Source organism: Balaenoptera ricei, chromosome 1 (assembly GCF_028023285.1).
Source record: "Balaenoptera ricei isolate mBalRic1 chromosome 1, mBalRic1.hap2, whole genome shotgun sequence".
NCBI classification, from domain to species: Eukaryota; Metazoa; Chordata; class Mammalia; order Artiodactyla; family Balaenopteridae; genus Balaenoptera; species Balaenoptera ricei.
The window spans coordinates 95,067,696-95,091,970 of NC_082639.1; the positions used below are offsets into that span (position 1 = coordinate 95,067,696).

A 24,275-nucleotide genomic window follows, 5' to 3' on the forward strand; every position below is an offset into this window, starting at 1 on the left:
ACAGGAGTAAAGAGAAGCAGCAGCATCCACTGTGCAGAGACCACAGTAGTCTCTTCTACAACGTTCGGGGCAGCAAAATACTCAAGGAATAAAGGAAAAAGAGAAGCAAGGGTCTGACAAATACATAAAGCTGGTCCTCAATCACAGAAATTAGGATACATTTCCCCATCAGAATAACAAAGACAAACATTTCATCCATTCACTCAATCACTCACTGCAGTTACAGAAATGAGTAAGAAATCACCTGTGCCCTGAAGAAGTTCACAGCCCAGCTGCGGAGAGACAGGGTTAGGGTGTGGTAAATGCTATGACAAAGAAGGTGTGCTAGGGGAGCAGAGAGAAGAGGTATCTAAAACTGCATGACATCAACCAAGGCCATCACCTGTATGAGTTCTGAAGGCATGGTTTGGGAGTTAACCAGCAGATCTGAAGGGGAAGATGTTCCTTTCATAAGAGTGGCATATGCGGGGACAAGGAGTGAAGGATAACATGGCCTATTCAGGCCAAGGTCTGATGGAAGGGACAGGTGTAGGGGAGGGAGGCGAGTGATGAAGCCAGTAATGTAGGCAGGGCTTTGTTGAGTTAAAATATTGGGTTGGCCTAAAGGTTTGTTCGGTTTTTTCCGTAAGATAGCTCTAGTAGAACTTATTGTCTTTAACTTCATTCAAAACAATTTTGTTAGATTGTATGTGACAGCTGTCATATCAGCATGCATTTTAAAAAAAAAAAACTTATCAAAATTGGTGAATTTTTGTGTAGCCATTTAATACTGAAGATGGAAGAAAAAAAGCAACACTTTCAACATATTATGCTTTATTATTTGAAGAAAGATAAAAATGCAACTGAAATGCAAAAAAAAAGATTTGTGCAGTATATGGAGAAGGTGCTGTGACTGATAGAACATGTCAAAAGTGGTTTGCAAAGTTTCGTGCTACAGATTTCTCGCTGAACGATGCTCCACGGTCGGGTAGGTCAGTTGAAGTTGATAGCAATCAAATTGAGACATTAATTGAGAACAGTCAACATTATACCATGCGGGAGATAGCCAACATACTCAAAATATCCAAATTAAGTGTTGAAAATCATTTGCACCAGCTTGGTTATGTTAATTGCTTTGATGTTTGGGTTCCACATAAGTTAAGCAAAAAAAAAACATTCTTGACCGTATTTCCGCGTGCGATTCTCTACTTATGCGTAATGAAAATGTTCCGTTTTTCAAACAAATTGTGACAGGCAATGAAAAGTGGATACTGTACGATAATGTGGAACAGAAGAGATCGTGGGGCAAGCGAAATGAACCACCACCAACCACACCAAAGACCGGTCTTCATCCAAAGAAGGTGATGATGTGTATATGGTGGGATTGGAAGGGAGTCCTCTATTATGAACTCCTTCGGGAAAACCAAACGATTAATTCCAACAAGTACTGCTCCCAATTAGACCAACTGAAAGCAGCACTCGACGAAAAGCATCCAGAATTAGTCAACAGAAAACACAAAATCTTCCATCACGATTACACAAGACCACAGGTTTCTTTGATGACCAGGCAAAAGCTGTTACAGCTTGGCTGGGAAGTTCTGATTTATCCGCCATATTCACCAGACATCACACCTTCAGATTTCCATTTATTTAGGTCTTTACAAAATTCTCTTAATGGAAAAGAATTCAATTCCCTGGAAGACTGTGAAAGGCACCTGGAACAGTACTTTGCTCAAAAAGATAAAAAGTTTTGGGAAGATGGAATTATGAAGTTGACTGAAAAATGGCAGAAGGTAGTGGAACAAAAGGGTGAATACGTTGTTCAATAAAGTTCTTGGTGAAAATGAAAAATGTATCTTTTATTTTTACTTAAAAACTGAAGACACTTTTTGGCCAACCCAATATTTGGGATATTATCCTGAGGATACTGAAATGTTTCACTCAAGAAATATCAAAACACAGGGACTTTCCTGGTGGTCCAGTGATTAAGAATCCGCCTTCCAAAGCAGGAGATGCGGGTTCGATCCCTGGTCAGGGAACTAAGATCACACATGCCGCGGGGCAACTAAGCCCGCACGCCACAATTAGAAGCCCAGTGCAGACAAAATTTTTAAAAATAAATAAAATAAAAAATAAAAAAAAGAAATATCAAAAAACATGAATGTTTTAAAAGATGTCACTAGGCTAGAGCACCAAGAAGCAGGAAGACCGTGAGAAAAGAAATAAGTCTCTGAACTACAGCAACATCAGAGAAGCAGAGACATCAAAAAGGTGAAAATATCTGAACTCCGTTGTTGCTAAATCTGAAGCGGGTTGACTGAAAAAGGAGAGGTTTGTTTTTTCAATATGTGAGAGTCGGGGGCACATTTATGTCCCTTTTGGAAACAATATAATTCTGTAATTTGGGGGGAAAAATGAGTGAAGGAGATAACTGAAGTTCCTGGATTGGAAGAATATTTTTAATGTGAAATGCTAAATAAAATATCCTGAAAGTATACAAATATTTTTTTAAATACTTGGAAAATAAACTGGAAAATAATCAACAAATGCCTTAATGCAACTTACATTTATGAATAGTACTGGAAAACCCCTATGACTTATATTTGAGGAAACTGCGTTTGGCCAACGAAAAATTCTGTATTTAATGTAAGAGTTAGTTGTGCATAGGATTAGAATTAGAATAGGATTAGATTAGAACCAAAAGGTAAATCAGATTCCAGGTCTGATTTTTAGACTATAAAAAGAGGTCTAGATTCTAATACTAACCAATTTTTCGTAGAGAATTTTTAAAAATAGGACAATCTGGAGAAACAGCAGTGACACTATATGCAAATTACTATCCTTCATTTAGCTTTACTTTGCAACTTGTGCTTTTGGTCATTTCATTCACTTGCTTAATTGACTGTAAGGACACCAAAACTGGCCAAGTGAGTCATGAATGAGTCACAGCTCACGTCCTGGAGCAGCCACAAGCCTGACTGTGGCTCACTGCACCAAGCCTGAATTTCAAGTTGAAGAAGAATGTTGGGGGAAAAAACGGCAAGGGCTGCCAAGGATGCCAAAGAAATTGTTGGGAGAACAAGGACATCTTGAGAGCAGGCTTCCCCGCACATCCTTTTCCAGGTTGGAATTTATGGGCTTACACCTCATCCCTAACCAGAGACAAGATATACCTCCATCCAAGCTGCTCCTTTCCCAACTGATGTTGTGACTTCACACACGGTCATTTGTTAAAGGGAAAAGACAAGTAAGAGTGCATTCCTGATGCTGCCTTCCTAATACCGCCAATCAGACTTGCAAACACTGTGTGAAATGGGAGGACCAGAGTGACTACCCAGACTGCCACACCTTACAAACAGGTAGGTGCACATGTGACCCACAAGGTCACAGTATTTGGAGATCTGAAAAACAGATATCACAAAATATATATGATGATTTATCTAAAAAGGAAAAAAACAAAACAGAACACCACCACCATCGAGGTTACTTCCTATAGAGGCAGGGATGAAACCAGTGCGTGACAAATTGGTTCCTTCCACGCTGACTCAGGAACGCTCCTGCCTTTGTACGTAAGTGTGGCTAGTGACTGCAGCAGCTATAAACATCAGCACAGAAGTTTTTCTTCACACATCCATCTCTGCTTGCCAGATACTAATACGTCATGTCCTTCCTGCTGGACTCTACCATTTCTTCTCAAGGACAAGGACCATGTAATTCTTAAACTTACGCCGCTGGCATCCTCTACCATTTGAATTAAGCAAAATGCATCCAACAAATGTATGTCCAATGGGAAAGGAGTGGGAAAAACCTACAACTGTTTCTTGGCTGTTTATCTCCCAACCACCACGTTAACACAATGCTGAAGAAAATATATCATTATCCTACTTTCAAGCATTATAGCCAAAATGCTCTTTAAGTTCACCATAAGGTTTTCAGGGGCCAATCCAACAACTTCGTAAAATGTTAAGAAACTCAGGTTGAGGCTCACAGCCCCAATCGTTAATACAATATAAGTATGATATTAACACCTGTATAGGTATATATAAGTCTCAATTTAACAGAAAATTTTAAATATAGTCCATTAAAGTTTCTAGTCTTTAGAATTTCTAAATTCTACATTTTCCCAATAAGGGAATACATTTTTCCAATAAGGCTAAGGTGGTCATGCTCTTAGGCCAGCAGCCAGGAGCCCTCACTTCAAAATGAAGAAACTGAAAAGTGAAATCATTTTGGCTTTACTTCCTTGCTTTTCAACATGATAAAATGCACTCATCACATCAGAGCATGACTGCCATCTTCTTGGCATGTCTGGTGTGGACCTAAACCCTAACCCTCATGGGAAGCCAGGGAGGGGAGATCCTTAGGGCTATAACCATTCCAGACTCCTCAAATACGAACAGACGGGGGAAGGGGGCGAGAAGAATGAAAATAGAGAAACAATGATGCTAAAGAAAAGAGAGAGATCCGGAATCAGAAGACCAGCCAACCAACTTAAAGAGATGCCTCTCCCTTCTGTACTTCAGGCCCAGGGCCAAGGGAACCCCTGCCCAAGGGAGGCTGAGGAGGGAAAGAGCTGCCCGATGGGACCACAAAGGCCAGAGGCAAGAGGCCCTCTGGGATCTACTAAGGGAGCCTACTAAAATGCCAGGAATAGTTGGGGATACATAGGGTGAATTCCCAGAAGACTGAAATATGTTTCCTGCAGAAGCAGGGGTATAGACAGGAAACGGGGAGGAACAAGAGAAAGGGAAGAGGAAGCAGACATGGAGGGAAGAGTAATTCTTGCATCTGAAGTAGTGAGTTCGAGCCTGGGACATAATTAGGATATTAGAACAATTCAGATATGCCCAGTCCAGGACTAGCTGTCCTCTTCCTCAGTGTTTCCTGTTTGGATAAGCCCAGAGCACCTGTGTGCTATTATCTCATACCGCTGAACCCATCACATATTCAAATTCCTTCATGTCTCCAAATAGATATGTAGCTTTGATTACCTCAAGGGCTCCCAATGTACTGTGCATTTAATAAGTACTTACAGAAGAACAATGACAAAAAAAAAGAAAAAAAGAAAGAGGATGATGTATTGTCCCTTGTGTAAAACGATGCTCCTTTAGTATGCTCTCAGTAATTCTGCAAGTGAACTTGCATGTTTTATCACTGAGTAGTCAAAATAAGCTGATTACCATGTTAAGCACCTCCCTCTCAAAAGAAAAAAAAAAAACAGCAGGGAGGAGGGAAGGATGGATACTTTTGGTTCCCTTTATTGCTCTTATAGGTCATTTATACCCACTATACTACATCACGTATATATTTTAATTATATATGGGCACAATCATTCTTCCTAAAAGAACTTTCCTGCCCAGGTGCCAATCACCTCCATCTTTTATAATTTCAAATTTGGCTTAAATGTCCCTACCACAGTGACACCACAAGAATGCCCCTTAACCTTTCAGCCTCAAATGCTCAAACATGAAGAACTTAGGGCAATCGATAAATAACACTCTTTGTCTTCATCTGAATTTAGAACTGAATACGCGGTAAATGCCTGAGTCAGAGATAGAGACAAAAAAGTTAGCTTTTTATTCTTTAAAACTTTATTATTATCTCAAGTCTCTGTATGCCCCTACTTTTAAAGAGCCCAAAGCATTACAAGTGACTGGCTCACACCCATCACATTTTAAAAGAAGGCAAACCTCAGGCCTGGGCGCAGCTATCCCAAGCAAAATGTTCCCAGAACCCAGTACTTGATATAATCCAGACCCATTCAACTGCTTCCAAAGACAATGGCAGAAACTCCAGGGCATCCGAGAGATGGAGGCGAGAGATGGCAGGTCAACAAGAAGAGCACGACCTTTTGCCAAGATGTCTGTAATACTAGGCCAATTTTCCAGAGCTTAACACTCAATTAGGGAACAAGTATCCACTGATGGATAAATGTGGTATACACATGAGAAGGATTATTACTTAGCCTTAAAAAGGAAGGAAATTCTTATAAATGTTACCACAGGGATGAACTTTGAGAATATTAAGCTAATTAAAATAAGCCAGTCACAAAAGAACAAATACTGTATGATCCCATTTATATGAGGTACCTAGAGCAGGCAAATTCATAAACGATAGTTGCCAGGGGTTAGGGGGAGGCTACTGTTTAATGGGAACAAAGGAGCTTCAACTGGGGAAGATGAAAAAGTTCTGGAGATGGATGGTGGAGATGGTTGCACAACAATGTGAATGTACGTAATGCCACAGAACTGTACCGTTAAACATGGTTTAAAAAGTAAATTTTATGTTATGTGTCTTTTACTGCAATTCTAAAAAAAAAGCTCAACTCAGAAATCTCCAAGCTGGCTAATTTTGGCCCAATGCATTTGCACACAGAGGTAAAAATCCAACTATGCACATTCTTCTAAGAGAGTGGCATTGAGGTGCCTTCTTTAAAAACTTAGAAATGTGGAGAAGGAGGGAGCGTTTGGAGGTGGGCTTGGCTTGGCGTGCACTCCGCACCTCGGGAACGTTATTGCGCGTGGAACGTCTGCTTTTGGCAGACTATTGCCCAGAAGAAAAGATGTTTGGTTTTCACAAGCCAAAGATGTACCGAAGTATAGAGGGCTGCTGTATTTGCAGAGCTAAATCCTCCAGTTCTCGATTCACTGACAGTAAACGCTATGAAAAGGACTTCCAGAGCTGTTTTGGGTTACATGAGACTCGTTCAGGAGACATCTGTAATGCCTGTGTCCTGCTTGTGAAAAGATGGAAGAAATTGCCAGCAGGATCAAAAAAAAACTGGAATCATGTGGTAGATGCAAGGGCAGGACCCAGTCTAAAGACTACACTGAAACCAAAGAAAGTGAAAACTCTATCTGGAAACAGGATAAAAAGCAACCAGATCAGTAAACTGCAGAAGGAATTTAAACGTCACAATTCTGATGCTCACAGTACCACCTCAAGTGCCTCTCCAGCTCAATCTCCTTGTTATAGTAACCAGTCAGATGATGGCTCAGATACAGAGATGGCTTCTGGCTCTAACAGAACGCCAGTGTTTTCCTTTTTAGATCTCACATACTGGAAAAGACAGAAAATATGCTGTGGCATTATCTATAAAGGCCGTTTTGGGGAAGTCCTCATTGACACACATCTATTCAAGCCTTGCTGCAGCAATAAGAAAGCAGCTGCTGAGAAGCCGGAGGAGCAGGGGCCAGAGCCTCTGCCCATCTCCACTCAGGAGTGGTGACTGAGGTTTATGTAGAAGGGGAACAAAAAATGATTTAAATTTTGGAAAACACCAACAAAATGACCTTCCTATTTTTAACTTGGATATCTGTTATTCTGCCAAAAGATGATTTCTAGAATAGTTTTGAGTGGGTTATTTTCCCTCCAGTTCCACGAAGTCTGAAGCCAGTATCTAGCTTACTAAAAGAAAAAGAAGTGTACATAATATTTAAGATGCTGAGTATTTCATAGGAAAGCTGAATGCTGCTGTAAAGTGCTCTTTAAGGCTTTTTAAAAAAATCCCCTTCTAATGAATGAAATTAGGGGAATTTCAGGGGACAGAGATGGGATTTGTTGTATGATAAACGTATGTAGTTTTAGTCTTTCTATATTGAGAAGCAGTGGTTGGGGCATTTTTTAAGATGGCTGGCTACACTTGTTTTCCTTCGTTATAATAAATTTGTCATAACTCAGTAAACACAGACTTGCCCCTAGAGGTAGCTGTTAATAACTTTGAAATATTAAGGTGTTGCCAAGGTTCTGATGATTCAAACCTGTACTACTGAATATTAAGCAGGACGGACTAAGCTCTCTAGTGCGAATATCTTGAAGGAGTAATTTCTAAATATACAGAGGTAACTTGACTGTATATGTTGCATCCTGTGTCACCTCCCTCCATATTGATATTTGATAAAGTTTTTAATTTATATGAAACTTCTAAAGCAGAATCAAAGTTCCTCTTGGGGAAATGTCAAATCTTTAGGATAGGCAATCCTATATGAATAGTACCAAAGCATTACCCCTTGGTAGAGAATGCACTCTATTAAAAATGTTAAATTATCTGAAAAATAAAGTGTGCAAGTCTTCAGGATGGCACATGAAAAACACAAAGGTTAATGCTTCTTGGGGCACATTTCTTAGAGGGCTTGCAAGTGTGTAAATAATTTGTTTATGTTACATGACTGGTGACTTCATTGAAAATCTGCACAATTCAGTTTTAGCTCTGGATTACTTCGGTTGACCTTTGTGAAGGTTTTATCTGTGTAGAATGGTTGTTTGACTTGTTTTAACCTATTAGGGTTTTGGGTTTTGGGTTTTTGTTTTTTATTTTTCATTCTATATTAAAGTAAAATTCTACTAAAAAAAAAAAAAAAAAAAAAAAAACTTAGAAATGTGCACTTGTGGCAGCCCCAGGTCCCTCAGGCCCTAACTGTGGAATCTTTCTTTCCCAACTTGCATGTCCAAAGCTTCTTAGCTGCAGTTGCTCTTTGAGCCCCCCTTTTCTGGCACTCACACAGTGAATGAATGCAGGCTCTGCCTAGTACCATCAGCATCTCCACAATCTTTTATAAGCAGGAATGTTTAGTCTTGAGCCACAGCACCTGCCGCAACTGCCTTTTCTGTGTAATTGCTTCGGGCTGTGATAAGTGCTTCCTAAGGAAGATTTGTCTTTTTCCCTACATTTCTTCCAACTCAACTTCAGCAGATTCCAACACTCTCGGAGGCCTGTAAGGACCTACATCTTTGCATGGGCATCTCAAGGCACTAGAGTTCCTACACATTTTAATGATCAGGTCCTCAGTACCTTTCTTTCTTTCCTTTTTTTTTTTTTTGCCAAAAGTAGGGCCTATCCTTCTTATTTAATGTATCTCCGCTGATCCTATTTTCTTTTGAGAAAGACTCAGAGGCCAATCCCTTCCCTTCTCTTCCACTTTAGAGCTGTTGGGTAGAAATGAACAGTTTATTTCCTAAATTAGATAATCCCAGCCAGGGGTTACTCTCATCAGGCCACTCCAGCCTAGAACATGCCTCATGTCTCCTGTGCTTTCCTTCAGAATCGTAACCGTAAAGAACCTGAGCTAGAGCCTTTAGGGCATAGGTGATACTTGCTGGCCCGATTAAAGTAGTTCCCTCACCTTGAGACTCACTTAATGAACTCTTCAGTACTTTGTGATTCCCTCTCAAATGCAAATTTTCTGTAACCACTAGGTTTTACTATCCCAGGGCCACCACCACATGGCTTTAAACACATCAGAAGACTGGTGCCCCCTCAGGGGCATAAGTAAAGCCTGGCCTGGATCCACAGTGAAAAGAAAGTCAGTTGCATTTCATCCTCTACTAGCAAAAATCTTTATGCAGTACACAAAATGCAAAACCACACCCAGCTCTGAGCTATGAAAATCTAGTTTCCAGCTGTTTCTACTTCAGATTCTAGCTGAATCTTTAAAGGGGCACTTTGTAATATTTTCTGGATCTTTGTGGAAATCTTTCATAAATTGTCCCATATGGACCTACATTTCTACAGGCCCATTACCCTTTCTAATTGTTGCTGTTTGGGGGAATCTCCTTTCCTTTTTGTACCTGTCTATCCTGGCTTAAGACCTCACCTTTCCCTTCATTTCTCCCATAAGATGTGAACCTCTCTCCTAGCTTAATTAGTCCTTTCAGTCTACCATTGCTCCTTTTCTGATAAGATCAAGCATATGTTTCAAACCACTCTAGTACCTCCTTGATTTCCTAAGAAAACCTGACCTCTAAAATTTGAGCGTTGCAGGCACAGGACTTTGTAATCATCGTTTTAGCGTTTGGCTTTGCAATAATTTCACTGACTCATCAGTCTATCTAAACCCAAGAATGTAGCATATGCTTAAGTAATGATGTTCCTCTTCCTTTGTATTTGCTTCTTAAGAAAATCTACAACTCTTCTATAGGTGAAGCCACAGTTCTATGATCCAATGGTGGGAACTTAAGTAACAAATCCAGAGCAAATCTAAGTCATGTTTCACAGAGCAAAGGAACTTATTATGAGTGTCAGAGCACTGCTTCTGTCCCACTAGGCACTGTGTGCCTCGGCTCCCCCCAGGGCTGTCTCTGGGGCCTGCCCAGCTGCAGAGATAGCGCTTTCCTGTCTGCTGGAGCTGGGTGGGTAGCTCAGTTAAGGTTGGTCATATGATAGGTGGTCTATTAAGATCTTAGATAAACAACAAAAAATCACCTACGATTAGTCCCTCCAGGGCCTTCCTCTGTTTGGCCTGGAATGAAATTAACTGAATGTGATGAGGCCAATTTATCACTTCCTACCTTAGCCTCATTCTCACAATTCAAAGGAGGAACCTCACATAACAGCACCCTTGAAATTTTATCATTTTTGCAGTTTGAAGTCCTGGCCTGCAGCTTTGACTGAAACACAGTAAAAGCAGCAAGTACTATTCCACCTGAAATAACTAAAAAGATCCAACCCCTTCCCTGGCCTCACCTGCAACAGAAATCCAAGCTGAACCCGCAAAACCCAAAGTACATACAAGTGCCTCAGCTCACCCAAACAGCCCAGTGAGGATCAGTGCATCCTACACTTGCTAAGGCCTAAAGTCCCATCACAAACAGCTGTCTGGTGAAGTCATTTGCCTGCGGGCTAGGCCATCACAAGCCTCACAGTTCCTCAAAGGCAAAGCAATAAGTGTTCCCCTTTCCTACTGAGTGAGAAACTTAATGAGCAATAGATAAAACAGATACAGAAATAAGATGAATATGTGAACTTTTTATTAATAAAAGCTAATATATATTGGAAAGTGTGGCTTAGGGATGCAGGTTCTCCTCTTATTCCCCTCCCCCTCCAAAAAATACTGTATGCCTCCCCCTGGACATAACCTGCTCTGCTTAGCCTACCTTATGAATGAGAATAGACCAGAAAACCACCACCCTCTTTGCAAGTAAGTAGGTCTCAAAAAGAAGATCCAGAAGAGGTTGAGCTGCATGTACGCAGGTACTACTCTAACACTATAACAGAAGTTTTTCCACGGGGAAACAAAGGATGGGGAGAGAGCTTATCCTCCAAAATAGACCTCTCTTATCACTTGAACTCTGTTACATCTTCAGTGCCTAATCAGAGTTGTGAATATAGTACAAGTTCAATAAATCCAGAGAATGAACTCTACTTCTGAATGAACAAAATGCAGTTTTGCACTTGCAGAAGTTAACGGCATAATATAAAATAGTTTGCACTTCTGGGAAATGCAAGCCAAAATGGTTGGAGGTCTCAAGTGCAAGGAAATGGACCGAGTATAATCTAATCTCTTAGGAATGCTCATCTTCGCCATCAAGTCCTTCTGCTGTTTGTTTGGCTCAAGACGGTTCTGTGCCTGGCCTCGATGGCTCAGGTAATGTTATTACAGGTCTTGGATGAACAGTGTTGGCGAAGGTGAAAGACTGCTAGATGCTGAACTATGCTTGACACAAGAATGTGCCCTCTTCTCTTCAGACTTGCCCTCATGAACATGAAATATTATATAAGAAAAAAGCAAGCAAGATCTTAACTACCAGATATATTCAAGTTTTTAGAACGTCCCTGGAAAACACCTAGACACTTAATTTCACAGAGCAATTTGAAATCACAAATGCTTTTAACAAATTATACCCAAAATTATTCTCTCCTGTGTTTATTGCTAATAATAAGTTACTATGTATTTAGTTATTTATACATTCCTAAAGGTTTACTGAGTTCTCCATGCTGGGCACTGTGCTGGTCCTCAGAATTCAGCAGTGAATAAAATCTCAGTGGGCCCTGCCATCATAAGGCTTAGGTCTAGCAGGAAAATCGATCCTGAAGCAAGTATCTCCGCCAATGATGAGCTGCATAAAAGGAGAATTTAAAAACCAAGAAACAAGACAAAATGGCAAGTTTCAAGTCTAGAAGAAAAAAAGCGGGGTGACAAATTCTGGTAATGGAAAAACACCCAACATGGCTGCTGCAGAATGAGCAAGAGAGAGGGAAATTGAGGCTGGAGAGTACGGCAGGGTCAGATCACAAAGGGCCCTATTCAGGATTTTGGATTTCACCCTCAGAGTATTAGGAGCTTTCTAAGAGTGCTAAAAGGGTTCACATGATCAGATTTATGTTTTGTTTTGTTTTTAAGATTGAAGATGCAGTTGGGAGAACACACTGGCATAAGGTATATACCAATTCAGAGGAGGCAGAGGTCCAGGTGAGAAAGGACTGAGTTGGGGAGGAGCACAGATGGGCTTAAGACCGACAGTGAAGGCTGAGCACGAAACACCTTGCACCAACTAAGTACTTGACAGTTATTGTGAGCTAGCTACTTATAACCCAGGTTACAGATGAGAAAACAGAGTTAAGTAAGGTTAAGTAATCTACTCATTCAGCAAATAAGTAGCTGAGATATGAATCAAATCTAAATGACACCAGAGTCCTTGTTTTTAACCAAGACTTTGGAAATTTGCCCTTTTTTGTCCATTAAAAATATTTCTCTACAAACTGTCTGTCAGTATGTAACAAGAGCTGCAAAAATGTTTATATCCTTTGACCTGGAAACTTCCCTTTGGAAAATAAAACTGAAGGAAATAATCCAAGCAGGGGAGGGGGAATAATCTGTACAAGGGCATTTATAATCATGCTATCTATAAAAGAGAAGAACTGTAAGTAACCCAAGTGACTCATTATATAAACAGGGAGCATATTAAGAAGGCAGACTCGTCATCATGTTCACAGCTACATACTACTCCATCATCACTTCTTATGTGATCCTGAGAAATGACTCAGTCTTTTCTAAAATATTCAGCTGTAATGATTAAGTTCTCTTAATGAATCTCTCACCCACCTAGGGAAACTGGCATTAATAATACTAACCACAGTTGTATTTAGTGGAAGAATTGTTATTACCGCTCTCTGATTATGAGTTTATAACGCGCAAAGCTCTGAGGCAGGAACCTGTCATACATTACCTCATCTAATCGTAACAACTTACAGCATGGAAGGTGATGCTCTCAACAGGCAGCTGAGGGAACAGAGAGGCGAAAGACCTGCCCTAGATCATACAGCTAATTAGTAGCACATCCAAAACCGGAACTCTAAAGCCCGTGTCTTCTTCCCTATACAATGCCACCCCCTGGTTATCAGAGAAAGTGGAGGTTCAGATAAATTGAGCAAACTGAGGCTCAGAGATCACAAAGCTAGGCAGTGATAGAACCAGATTTTGAATGTAGGTCTCCCAATTCCAGGTAAAGTGTTGTTTTTCTCTTTTGTTGTGTCACAGTTGTCACATATGAGATCACCAACAGATAGATAAAATTATGTAAATTACATCACTTTAAAGCTACAATATTCTAAAACTTAGATTCAATTGGCCTAAATAAAACATCTGCAGAAAGATAGAATACTACAGAAAAGAAAAATTTGCCAAAGACCAACAAAAGATTATCCATCCAAAAGAACTGTGGGAAAAGCCCTATATCATGAAAAAATTAGATGGGGTGGGAGACAAAGGGCCTCCCATTATTACTAAGTGCCTACTGTGTCCCAGTGCTGTGCTAGATATTTTGCCATCAGAGTTCACTTGCTCTTCCCACCACTCTGTGAAGATTAGGGAGAATTCTATTTCACAAGCAAGAAAACTAAGATGGTGGCAGATGAAGGGATTTGCCCACAATCACTCAGCCAGTGGAGTATGATTTGAACCCAGGCCAGTCCGATGCTAAAGTCCACATTTTTTCAATATACCACACTGCCTTCCACTGCAACACGAGTGGCAGAATTCTATTTTCTGCATCCTTTGATTAAAATGAAGGACACAATAATATCTGGCATTCTTGTCCAAACAATATTAAGGCTAATGTTAGGGATTCATTAAATAGTCACTCAACAGCCATTCATAGGAGCACTCACTCTGTGCCAGGTATGAGCTAGGAACATAAAGTTGAACAAATGGTCCCAAATTTCATGGAACTCTAGGAGAAATAACATGTCTTGGTGTCACCATTAATGAACATCCATATTCTTGGGAGTGTGGGACACATTTGTGTCGTCTGGTTTGAAATGGCAAAATATCAAGCTCTCTTAGGAACTGAGTGATTCTGGATGGCTAAGTTTCTGGATAGCTGAGAATTTACTCTGTTAAGCAACAGATCTTTGATTTCACAATTTTTATTACTTAATCATTTCTCAATGCTTTGTCAATTCTCCCAGGGCATTCTGAGCTCCAAAGTCTGAGATCTTATATTCCTCATTCTCAATGATTCCCCTTTACTATTATAGCCAATGGATGGATGGGTAGATAGATAGATGGATGGGAGAGAATAAGGTCTTTACAACAAGTATTTCACATGAGAAATTCTGAACTCAAGCACTTTCCAATCTTTCTTAAAGAGTTCTTTAAATTTGTTTGTTTGTTTTTAAGGAATAACACAATTTAAACTTCTCTTGAGGAGATGGGTCATTATTAGCATTCTGTTATGAGAAAAATAATGTGCTATGATTCAGGAAACCAAGTAACCTTGGGCAAATCATTGCATATATTAGGAACCTTAGACTGCTCATTTCTGAAATGAAGGAGCTGAGCTAGAATTATCTCTGAGGACTTTTCCAGCTCCATAATTGTATAACTCTTTGAACAATAAAATTAGTTACTATAATGGTCGATTCAAACAAAACTATCCTTCTCCAGAGCCTTGTGCAGTATGTGAATTAGTTTGGCTGCATTCTCCACAGTCCAAGATTAACATGGTTTTTGAGTTCTTGAGTCCAGCCATGATTTATAGTTTTTACTATTGCCAACCTAACTTTCAGCTCTCCCTCTTTTTCATTATAACTTGTAACCTGTAATCTCCTTCAACTTAAAAAAACAAAAAACAAACAAACAAAAAACAGGCTTAATGAAAAGGAATGGAACCTACATTTATGAGTACCTTCCAAGTGGCAAATAAAATATGCATTAGTTCAATTAATTTAATCTGTATAACACTGCAAATAGGCATTATCTCATTTAATAAATGTGGAAACCCAAGATCAGAGTTGCCCAAGACTGTCAGTGGCAGAGCTAGGAGTCAAAGCCAGGCTGATGTATCCAAGGCCCACAATGCTGTGTAGTAGAATAAGGAGTAAATTAAAAGTCCTCAGCCTTGAAGTCAGAATCTAGGAACTCTAATGGTTACATAAATTAAGCTTAGCTTACTGCATTTACGTGAAGTTTAAGACATTCATTTTATCTCTTCTCTGTAGAGAAGGGCTTTATTATTATTATTATTATTTTTAATAATAAGTGCTGTCTTTCTAAGCACTTTTTTACTTAGCTTATTTTATATAAAATCCAGGAGAGCTTTAGGTAGTTATCAAATGGGAAAGGATGCCAAAAAGCTTAGTGCTAGCTAGGTAAGAAATAAATTTATATGTATTATTAAAACTGCTGAATCATGTATTAAACACTGAAGGGAAAAAATTAAACCCTTTACCAAATTTTACTACTTTTCTCTTAACTAAGGTCATTAAATATAACTATATATTCGAAAAGACTGAAAACTCAGTAAGGTTTAACTATCAGGGCTGCTGCATAAATACGCTCAAGAATCCAGCTTCATGTTTCAGAATCTACTGGGATGAAACTGATAAACAGCAATTATGTCACATTCTTTCCTTAAACAGTGTCTCTGGAAGCACCCAGATCTTTTCACGTTGGTGCTCATTCTGAGCTCCAGAAATCTCAGTTCTTGCTTCCCCCTCACTGCGGATGAATAGCTGTATTCTACTGAATCTCCAAGTTCAGTTTATGGGCAAATGAAAGACTCTATTGCCAAGTACTCTGTCATCATAAATAATCTGAAGTCAAGCATTTCTTGTGTGGCTGCCTATGAACTAAGCTAACTAAATTTCTCTAGCCAACAAATACTTTCTCATATTTGCAGGTCAAGTGCCAGGGAATTTAATAATCTTCTGCTGAATCTACACTTTGGAGTATCAATAAGTGATGGATTGTTCTAGATCCACGTTCCTTTGTTGTCAGGCACCACATATATGATTAAGTGAATGTTGCACTAATTGAATGATAACATTACCATAAAAGAAAAGGCTTACTAAAATAAGCAGACACTATGAGCCGGTTGCCAGGGGGGACACGCAGCCTCAGACCTGCTGGGAACTGATGAAAATGGCTTGAGAGCTTCTGGTTTGTCAGTGGATGTTCACTACAGCACACCACGGGGCTCTGCAGACCACAAACCAAAAGAAGTACTGCTAGTGCACAGAGTTGAACTTCTCAGAATCAGTGTTTTCCTAACACCTGGTTGCCTCTGGGATTTTCATTGATTAAATATTCCCTTCAAGACCCCTTGGTAGTCAGAAGGTCAAAAAATGTACAAGTGTAACTTGTAAAGTTTGGAACAGTCGCTCCCTCTCATAACAGTAATAATGGTCACCATCGTGGGTAGTGGATGAGATAGACTGAGGCCAAGTCCAAACTCGGGAGGGCTGGGTGGTAATGATGAGAACAAGGTGAACTTGCAGGGACTCGGGGAGAGTCAGGGACTCAGGGAGTGTGGCTTTAGAGGGTTGGCATCTGAGTGAGGGAATGAGCGGAAGCCAAAAAGACATGAGGCATGGCAAAGAGGTGAGAAGAACAGCATGAGGCTACAGTGAAGCCGGACAGTAAAAACAGGCTGGTGTGCTGACGTTGACAGCTCTCTTCAGCTCACACGCGAGAACAGGAAAGCCTGTGGAGACGGGTGCTCCAGGCTGGCCCATCTGAGGTCACAGAAGGTGAAGGGGATTTGGGGTGAAAGTGGAATAGCTGACCGCACAGATCCAGACAGGACTCTGGAGTGTACAGCCAAGGACAAAAGGACCAGGGAAGGAGGAGATGTCAATCGACAGAAGAGCACAGGGGGGCTTCCCTGGTGGTGTAGAGGTTGAGAATCTGCCTGCCAATGCAGGGGACACGGGTTCGAGCCCTGGTCTGGGAAGATCCCACATGCCGCGGAGCAACTGGGCCCGTGAGCCACAACTACTGAGCCTGCACGTCTGGAGCCTGTGCTCCGCAACAAGAGAGGCCGCGACAGTGAGAGGCCCGCGCACCGCGATGAAGAGTGGCCTCCGCTTGCCGCAACTAGAGAAAGCCGTCGCACAGAAACGAAGACCCAACACAGCCAAAAAATAAAAATAATAAAATAAATAAATTTATTAAAAAAAAAAAAAAAGAGCACAGGGAGGATAAGGAAAGGTTCTGACAGGTGGGAGGGAGGGAGGGAGGGAGGGAGAGGTGGCAAGCCAGGAGGTTAGAGGCAGAGTGAGCAGGCCTCCAGTTCTCTGTGCTTTACTTTACACGCCCATTAAGCAGTCTGACTCTGTAGTCTCTGCTCCCTCAGCTTTTAAGATATTCAAGAGAATAGGCCATCCTCTGATGCTCCAAGCCACACACCAGGCAGATGTAATTGAACGTCTTCACGGCCAAATGCCAACGGTACAGCCCTACTCCAGGACTAACGTTATCAGTGCTCAGAATAACTGCCTTCTATGGGGACATCACCGAAGTCTGAATGTCTTTGTACATCCTCCGTCTCACACACACTCTCCCCACCTAGTTTTCTTTCACAAACCTTCTTCCTCTCTAGTAACCACTCATGTCTGTCCTCTTCCGGGTCTTATCTCTCTCACCCAGCTGCGTGAACTTTTGCACCGGCCTTGTAGCATCCAGTGACTTACTTCCTTTCTCATTCTTTCAAAAGCCTCACTCCAGGGTCAAATCTGCTTTCTCCCAACCCCTCAAAAGCAAAAACTCCGTGTACTGTAACTTTCTGCCTTCAGTGCCCTGCACACAAGAGGAGGTACTAGACAAACGTCTATGGAAAGGAGAGAAATACCAGGAGCCAGGCACACACATAATCCATTCTGTGACGTTAACGCCATGCCCTGAACATCAGCAAATTAACAATGCATCCAAAAAAACATCACCCGCCTACCAAACATTTGCCATGCCCATCACTCTAACTCAAGTCTCCCTTCCCATCCCCCCGTTTTATAAGGGCATGTCTGAGGTAAAATCCATGCTGTGTAGCCTAAAAGCAACACAGGGTCAGGGGCTGAGTTTTATTCACCTTTGAATCCTCAGCATCTCCTACAAAGCCCAATATTAAGCAGACAAATGGATAATTTGATTAATCAATCAATCATATGCACAAATTTCCATGAAAACAGAACCAAACAGAAAGCAGAAGAGCTTTGAAATTACCAAAAATCCAATAATCCACAAACTAGATAATCAGACTCTAAAATAACTGAAATCTGGTTTCATTGTTTTAGATGTTTCTATTTGAAATACAGCAAACTTTAGTGCAAAATAATAATGTCATTTTACATTTGCAGAACAGGCCTTGCTTTCTCCAAGCATGTTCCCAGTCATTTGCTCATGCAATTCACCATCTATCAGCTGAGCTTGGAAGCAGGAATGGGAAACTTCACTGAATTTGGAATTAGGACAATTGGACTCAAGTCCTGTCTTCACCACTTCCTATCCGTGACCTTGAGAAAAGTCCTTTAGCCAGTGCACATCTCAGTTTCCTTCTCTGTAGAGCAGAGATAAGACCTTGTTCTTCCTGCCTCTTATAAGGATCAAGGAGGTGGGGGGAGAAGGAAGGAAATAAAATCTTGCTGAATACCTACTATGCCCAGGCATTTTACATATATTATTGAATTCTCACCACATCCTGCAAAGTAGATTTTACTATTTCTTGCCTGTTATAGGAGGAAACTGAGACTCAGCAAGGAAACTAACAATTCTGTGACCTTGGGAAAGTTAAGTACTAGAGCTGGGATTTAAACATTTCTGGCTTGTCCCAAAGCTCTCCTCATGAAAGGTGATGCCTCCTAGGGGGGGAAGGGTAAGCTGGGACGAAGTGAGAGAGTGGCGTGGACTTATACATACTACCAAATGTAAAACCGATAGCTAGTGGGAAGCAGCCACATTGCACAGGGAGATCAGCTCGGTGCTTTGTGACCACCTAGAGGGGTGGGATAGGGAGGGTGGGAGGGAGACGCAAGAGGGAGAGGGTATGGGAATATATGTATACGTACAGCTGATTCACTTTGTTATACATCAGAAACTAACACAACATTGTAAAGCAATTATACTCCAATAAAGATGTTAAAAAAAAAAAGGTAATGCCTCCTAAGTGAGATCTAAATATGTGGAAAAAATTTAGCTGCTTTTTAGCACATTGCTGTATATGTAAGTATTTTCTATCATTGCTCTAAGTATGGAAGGTGGAGACAAAGAGAAGCAGGTGTTTGCTAAGGTCACATGTCAGAGACAGGGCTGGGACTAGAACCTGGGTCTCCTGACTCCTGGCCTCAAGTCTTTTCATTAAACCACACCCCCAGGAAAAGGCTCCTGACGTTAGTGGGCACAGAGGCATGATGCTTGTTTATTCAGGCCAGCTGTTCCAGACCTATTTTAAGACAAGCACTTTGAAAATCATGGAAGGTGAGTATCAAGTGTTTCATTAAATATTCCATATTAATTGACCCTTTAGGGCACTCCCCTGTGAGCAGCATATGCTGCCGGCTTCCTGTTAAGCAAACCACTCAAAAGCTGACTACACTTCTTGCAACACATATTTTGAAAGCACATTCAGATAGCAGCATAAAATACAATTCTAAAATAGTTTTTCTATGAAATTCAGAAGTAGCTGCTTCCTTCGCTTTTCATGGTTCTGTCCTGTAAATGCTTGAGACTGGGGAAAGGCAGAATGTGAATTTGTGACTGTCCTTAATACCATTCAGGGTCTGTGTTAACAGGGGAAAAAAGAGTGGGATATAACATTCCAATTAACAGCTAACAATAGATGTCTGTGAATTTACAAGAAGAATGATTGTAATACATGAAAGAAAAAAAAAGACAATCACTTGAAAACATGCCATTTAAAACAATGGTGTTCCTGTTGCCCAGGGAAATGTAAGCAGTCCTGACCCTGCTCAAGAGTAGGGCATTAAACTATGTGCTCGAGACCAGCTGTCACGAGGCACAGTGTTAAAAGGCTGAAAGGGACCAGCATACACTCATTTTCTCCTTTCCTTTCGTTAACTTTCCTTAGTTTTTCTATCTGCTTTTTTCCTTTCCCCACTGTATTCCTGTCAAAAGCCTATCTCCCATTTTATACTGATTTGTGTGATAAATGTGTATAAAACCATCCAGTTAATACATTCAATACCCTAAACCAAAATTATTACTCAATATCCAACTTAGTACGGATGTGCTATAACCAACAGCCACAAAACCAACGAGAGCATTCCTCCACAGGAATGCCACGAGAGCAAAAGAGAGTGAAAAAAAAGAAAAATTCCTCACGGTTCACATTCAGATATGCCAATAGCCTTGTGGATGGGAACTCAGTTCACTATAAATGTTTTAATTCTAATCTTGCCTCTACCACTACTTGTTAGTACAAGTTACTAACTCCTCTTAGCCTTGGAGAGTATCGCGGGGATGAATATCAGTGCCCATCTCATGGTGTTGTGATGACTGGATGACATAATGCAAGGAAGGTGTTAACACACTGCCTGGAGTGTTTCTGCAGAAACAGTAGTAATAATTGTAGTAAAAGTAGTAAACATTTATTGAGCATTTGTTATGTGCCAAGCATAGGGATAATTAGTTCATTTAGTCCTCACAACCACTCCAGGAGGTAGGTTCTTTTATCACGCCTGCTTTTGAGATGAAGAAGTTGAAGAACAGAGAGGTTCAGGCACTTTCTGGAAGTCACTCAGGTGGTAAGTAGCAGAGTAATGTTATCTGCTATTATTAGTAATGCCACTTAAAGAACAGATGTTTTTGGTTTTTAATGACATAGTGCTTAGCACATCTTATTAAATTTTATATAGGTGTGTTTGACAAGGTAGTAAATGAAGAGTTATCATTTTCAATAAGTTTCATTAATGCCTACTTATGTATGCGTGTTCCGTATGACTCCCTGGGTCAAATTCTAGAGATGTCTATAAATGAAAAAGCCTATGATAGTCTCAAGCAGGTCACAGCCTGGAAGGGAGAGAGATAAGAAAAAGATTGCAAAGCAGTGTAAGGAATGCTGCCCTCCACCCATGTACACTATACAGCGTGGCACACAGTAGTAAGTGATCAGCCACACCTGCGGAAGGAGTTAGGCGGCCCTCACTGCAAAGGGCCCTTGAACCAAGTCTTCCTTCAGACTAATGAGAAAGGACCCTTCAAATAGAGAAATAGGCAAACGCAATAGCAGCATAGTTCATTTGAGAAGCCACGAAAAGGTCAGGAGCACACAGTTGAAAGAGCTTTGAGACATGAAGCAGGACCAGCCCACGGGTCCCTGCAGTGCTTACCAAGGAGCTTGGATTTTATCCCATGGTCCATGGGAACAGTTATAAGGAGGTTAGACTGACCTGCCCCAGTAGTTCAGGTCAAACTTTAGGAGTCCTTAGTCACTCTCCATCATACCCAATGCTCATCAGCAAGTCTCTACCTTGAAAATGTATCCTGTGCATGCGAACAAAAAGATCCAGGAGAGAACAGAAGATGTAGGAAAGCACAGAGATAGAGTGAAGGAGGAACTGGCCTTTGCTAGGAGCATTGATAATTCACCCACAGAACAGGACAGAAAGCATCGTCTACGGGCAAGATGCGGGAAGGTGGGCGTCTGAGGAAGCTCTCCTCTGACAGTGTCTGTTTTCTCAGTGGAATAGGAAGCAAGATCACCAGTTGAGAGCGAGAATGAAGATGCAGGTTCAAGAAGAAAAGGTACCAGACAGGCATCTGGGAGAGTCAGAAATTGAACGGTCTAGGGCAGTTTTCAAATTGGTCTCAGTACCCCTTTACACTCCTAAAAAAAATGAGTGAGAATCCTCAGCAGCTTTTACTTATAGGGGTTATATCTATCAACACCTTACATATTGGAACTCTAAAATGAGAAATCTTTAAAACATACACAAACACATAATCACAGGTCAGCAGCATGTAGCTTTGGGAAAACTCCACTATACGCTTGTGGGAAAGGAAGAGTGAGAAAAGGCAAACAGTGTATTAATAATATTATTAAAAGAATGTTCGACCTTAGGGAACCCCTAAAAGCATTTTAGGGACTATCAGAAGCCCCCAGAGCATACTTTAAGAATGTCTGGTCTAGAGACATGTACTCAGATGGCTGGGTTGCCTGAGGCGCCCACCTGAGGTTAAGGGTCGTGAATTTAAAGTGAGAGCACTCAGGTGGTATGGGTTTTCCTCCATCCATCAGGTTCAGCAGCTGAATTGCCGGCAGGGAGTAAGTAGAGAGTTGGATTTAACCAGGGTTATATTTTACCCAAATGAGTATCACCAACCAAGAGAAGCTAAGGAAGTAACTATAATGACCATGGTATTTAAGCTGAGTAGGAGGGAAATGAAGACACAAAGGCAGTGAAGAGGTGGTGGGACCAACAGTTCAAAAGATTGTTGAATTTTAGGTATTAGGAGAATAATCCAGAAAGGAAGGATTAGTAAGAGAGTAGGATGCTTGAAACAGAATACGGAAGGTAACTAGTAACAACTTCAAACTCAACATCGAAAACTGATTGTGCCCCTTTCCCTTTGCCATCTGTACCTCCTCTCTATCCCCCTAGTCACCCAAGCCTCAAACCTGAGGCTCATCCCAGATACTTTCCACTAGTACTGCACCTAAGAGGTCCCAAAGTCTGGCGCATTACAGCTCTTAATTCTCTCTCATCTTTCTCATTCCTCCCTATCCTTCCACTCTCACCCCTTCTCTGGCCTTGCATCCACTGGCCTCCTCCTCCCCTAACTGAACTTCAGCAGGAGTCTTTCTCATGCCCAGCTCCACCCCATCCAATTCATCCTTCACTCTGCTGTCGGGGAACTTTCCACAGTGAACTCTGATCATGTGATTCTCATCCCTCCATCCAAGCAGTGACTGTAACCACAGAGGTGGGGGCATAAAACAGGCAGATACAGGCTGTCACCATGAACGTGCGGTCCATCAGGGTATGAAAAGGAGGTAACGCCACAGTGTCATGAGATGATACAGGGAAGAGGATACGAAAAAAGGCAACGAAGGAGAAAACTCTAAAATTCTTAAGGTATGTTTAAAGAGAAGCCAGCAAAGGAAGCTGAGAAGGAATACAAAAGGTACCAGAGGGACTTCCTGGTGGTCCAGTGGTTAAGAATCCGCCTTCCAATGCAGGGGATGCGGGTTCGATCCCTGGTTGGGGAATGAAGATCCCACAGGCCACAGGACAACTAAGCCAGCGTGCCGCTACTACTGAGCCTGCAGGCCGCAACGAAGATCCCACGTGCTGCAACTAAGACCCCACACAGCCAAATAAATAAATAAATAAATATTTAAAAGGTACAAGAGAACCAGGAGAGTATAGTGTGATGAGAGTTAAGAGTTTCAGGACGGAAGGAAAAGTCAATAATGTAAATTGCCACTGTGAGTTTAAGAAAAATAATCTAAAAAGAGTATGTTGTATTTGAAAATTAGGAAATCAGTGGTGATCTATACTGGATCAATCCTATCTGCATTACAAACATGATATAATTTTTCCCCATCTTAAAAAAAAAAAAAAAGGCACTTGCTCATTTTGTTCACTCTGACAACCATGGGATTGTACCTCACCAATAAAGTTTCAGCACTTCAATCCTTTACCCCAGGCTCTGGTTCCTCGAGAACCCAGGTTAAGCCATCAAGTATGCAGACAGAACAAGTGCTTAAGATGCCTGAGCTACTTCACATGAAAAGATCTTGATCAGTGTCAAGTTTAAATTTATGCTGGCCAAGAGAATAATCCAACAAATGGCAAAGAGGTTACTGACTCCTGAGAAGAAAGATTAAATAATGACATTATTTTCTGAACTGACTGGCTAAAAATATAACTGGCACACCACTCTTTTTGGACAATGACAGCCTTTTTTCTCTCTTCCGTATAACCCAGTAATCTTCACACAGCAGTACCTGGGGCGGGGGTTGGGGGAGGGGGGAGGATGCAGACATGCATTTGGGAAGCACACCTTAATGCTAAAACTCATATAATCATAGTTTTAAAACAATGTACAGTTATGTATAGCAGAAATAAAGCTCTCTTTAACTTTAAGAAGTAGTAACAGCAATAAAAACCCAACTGTGTGTTAGGAGCTTGGAAGGAAATCCTGGGGACAAAAGTGATGAATTCTTTTAGAAATGCTGCATCACCAACACTTGGTGCTCCGTGGAAAATACACATCAAATATATTTCATTTATATTTTCTTATATACATACATATTTTTCCCACACATACACATATATACAAGTG

General features: G+C 41.0%; 2 protein-coding genes across 2 annotated transcripts in view; one reads left to right on the forward strand and one right to left on the reverse strand.

The window, feature by feature from the left end:
• The window catches only part of VAV3 (vav guanine nucleotide exchange factor 3), a 393,400-nt gene that overhangs the window by 363,540 nt on the left and 5,585 nt on the right, over positions 1-24,275 (reverse strand). The gene's annotated exons all lie outside the window — the stretch shown is intronic.
• Positions 6,433-8,301, forward strand: LOC132350998 (SIN3-HDAC complex-associated factor). The gene has a single exon (XM_059900697.1). It carries the CDS (start codon positions 6,542-6,544, stop codon positions 7,205-7,207), a length of 666 nt encoding a protein of 221 aa, XP_059756680.1. The 5' UTR covers positions 6,433-6,541; the 3' UTR covers positions 7,208-8,301.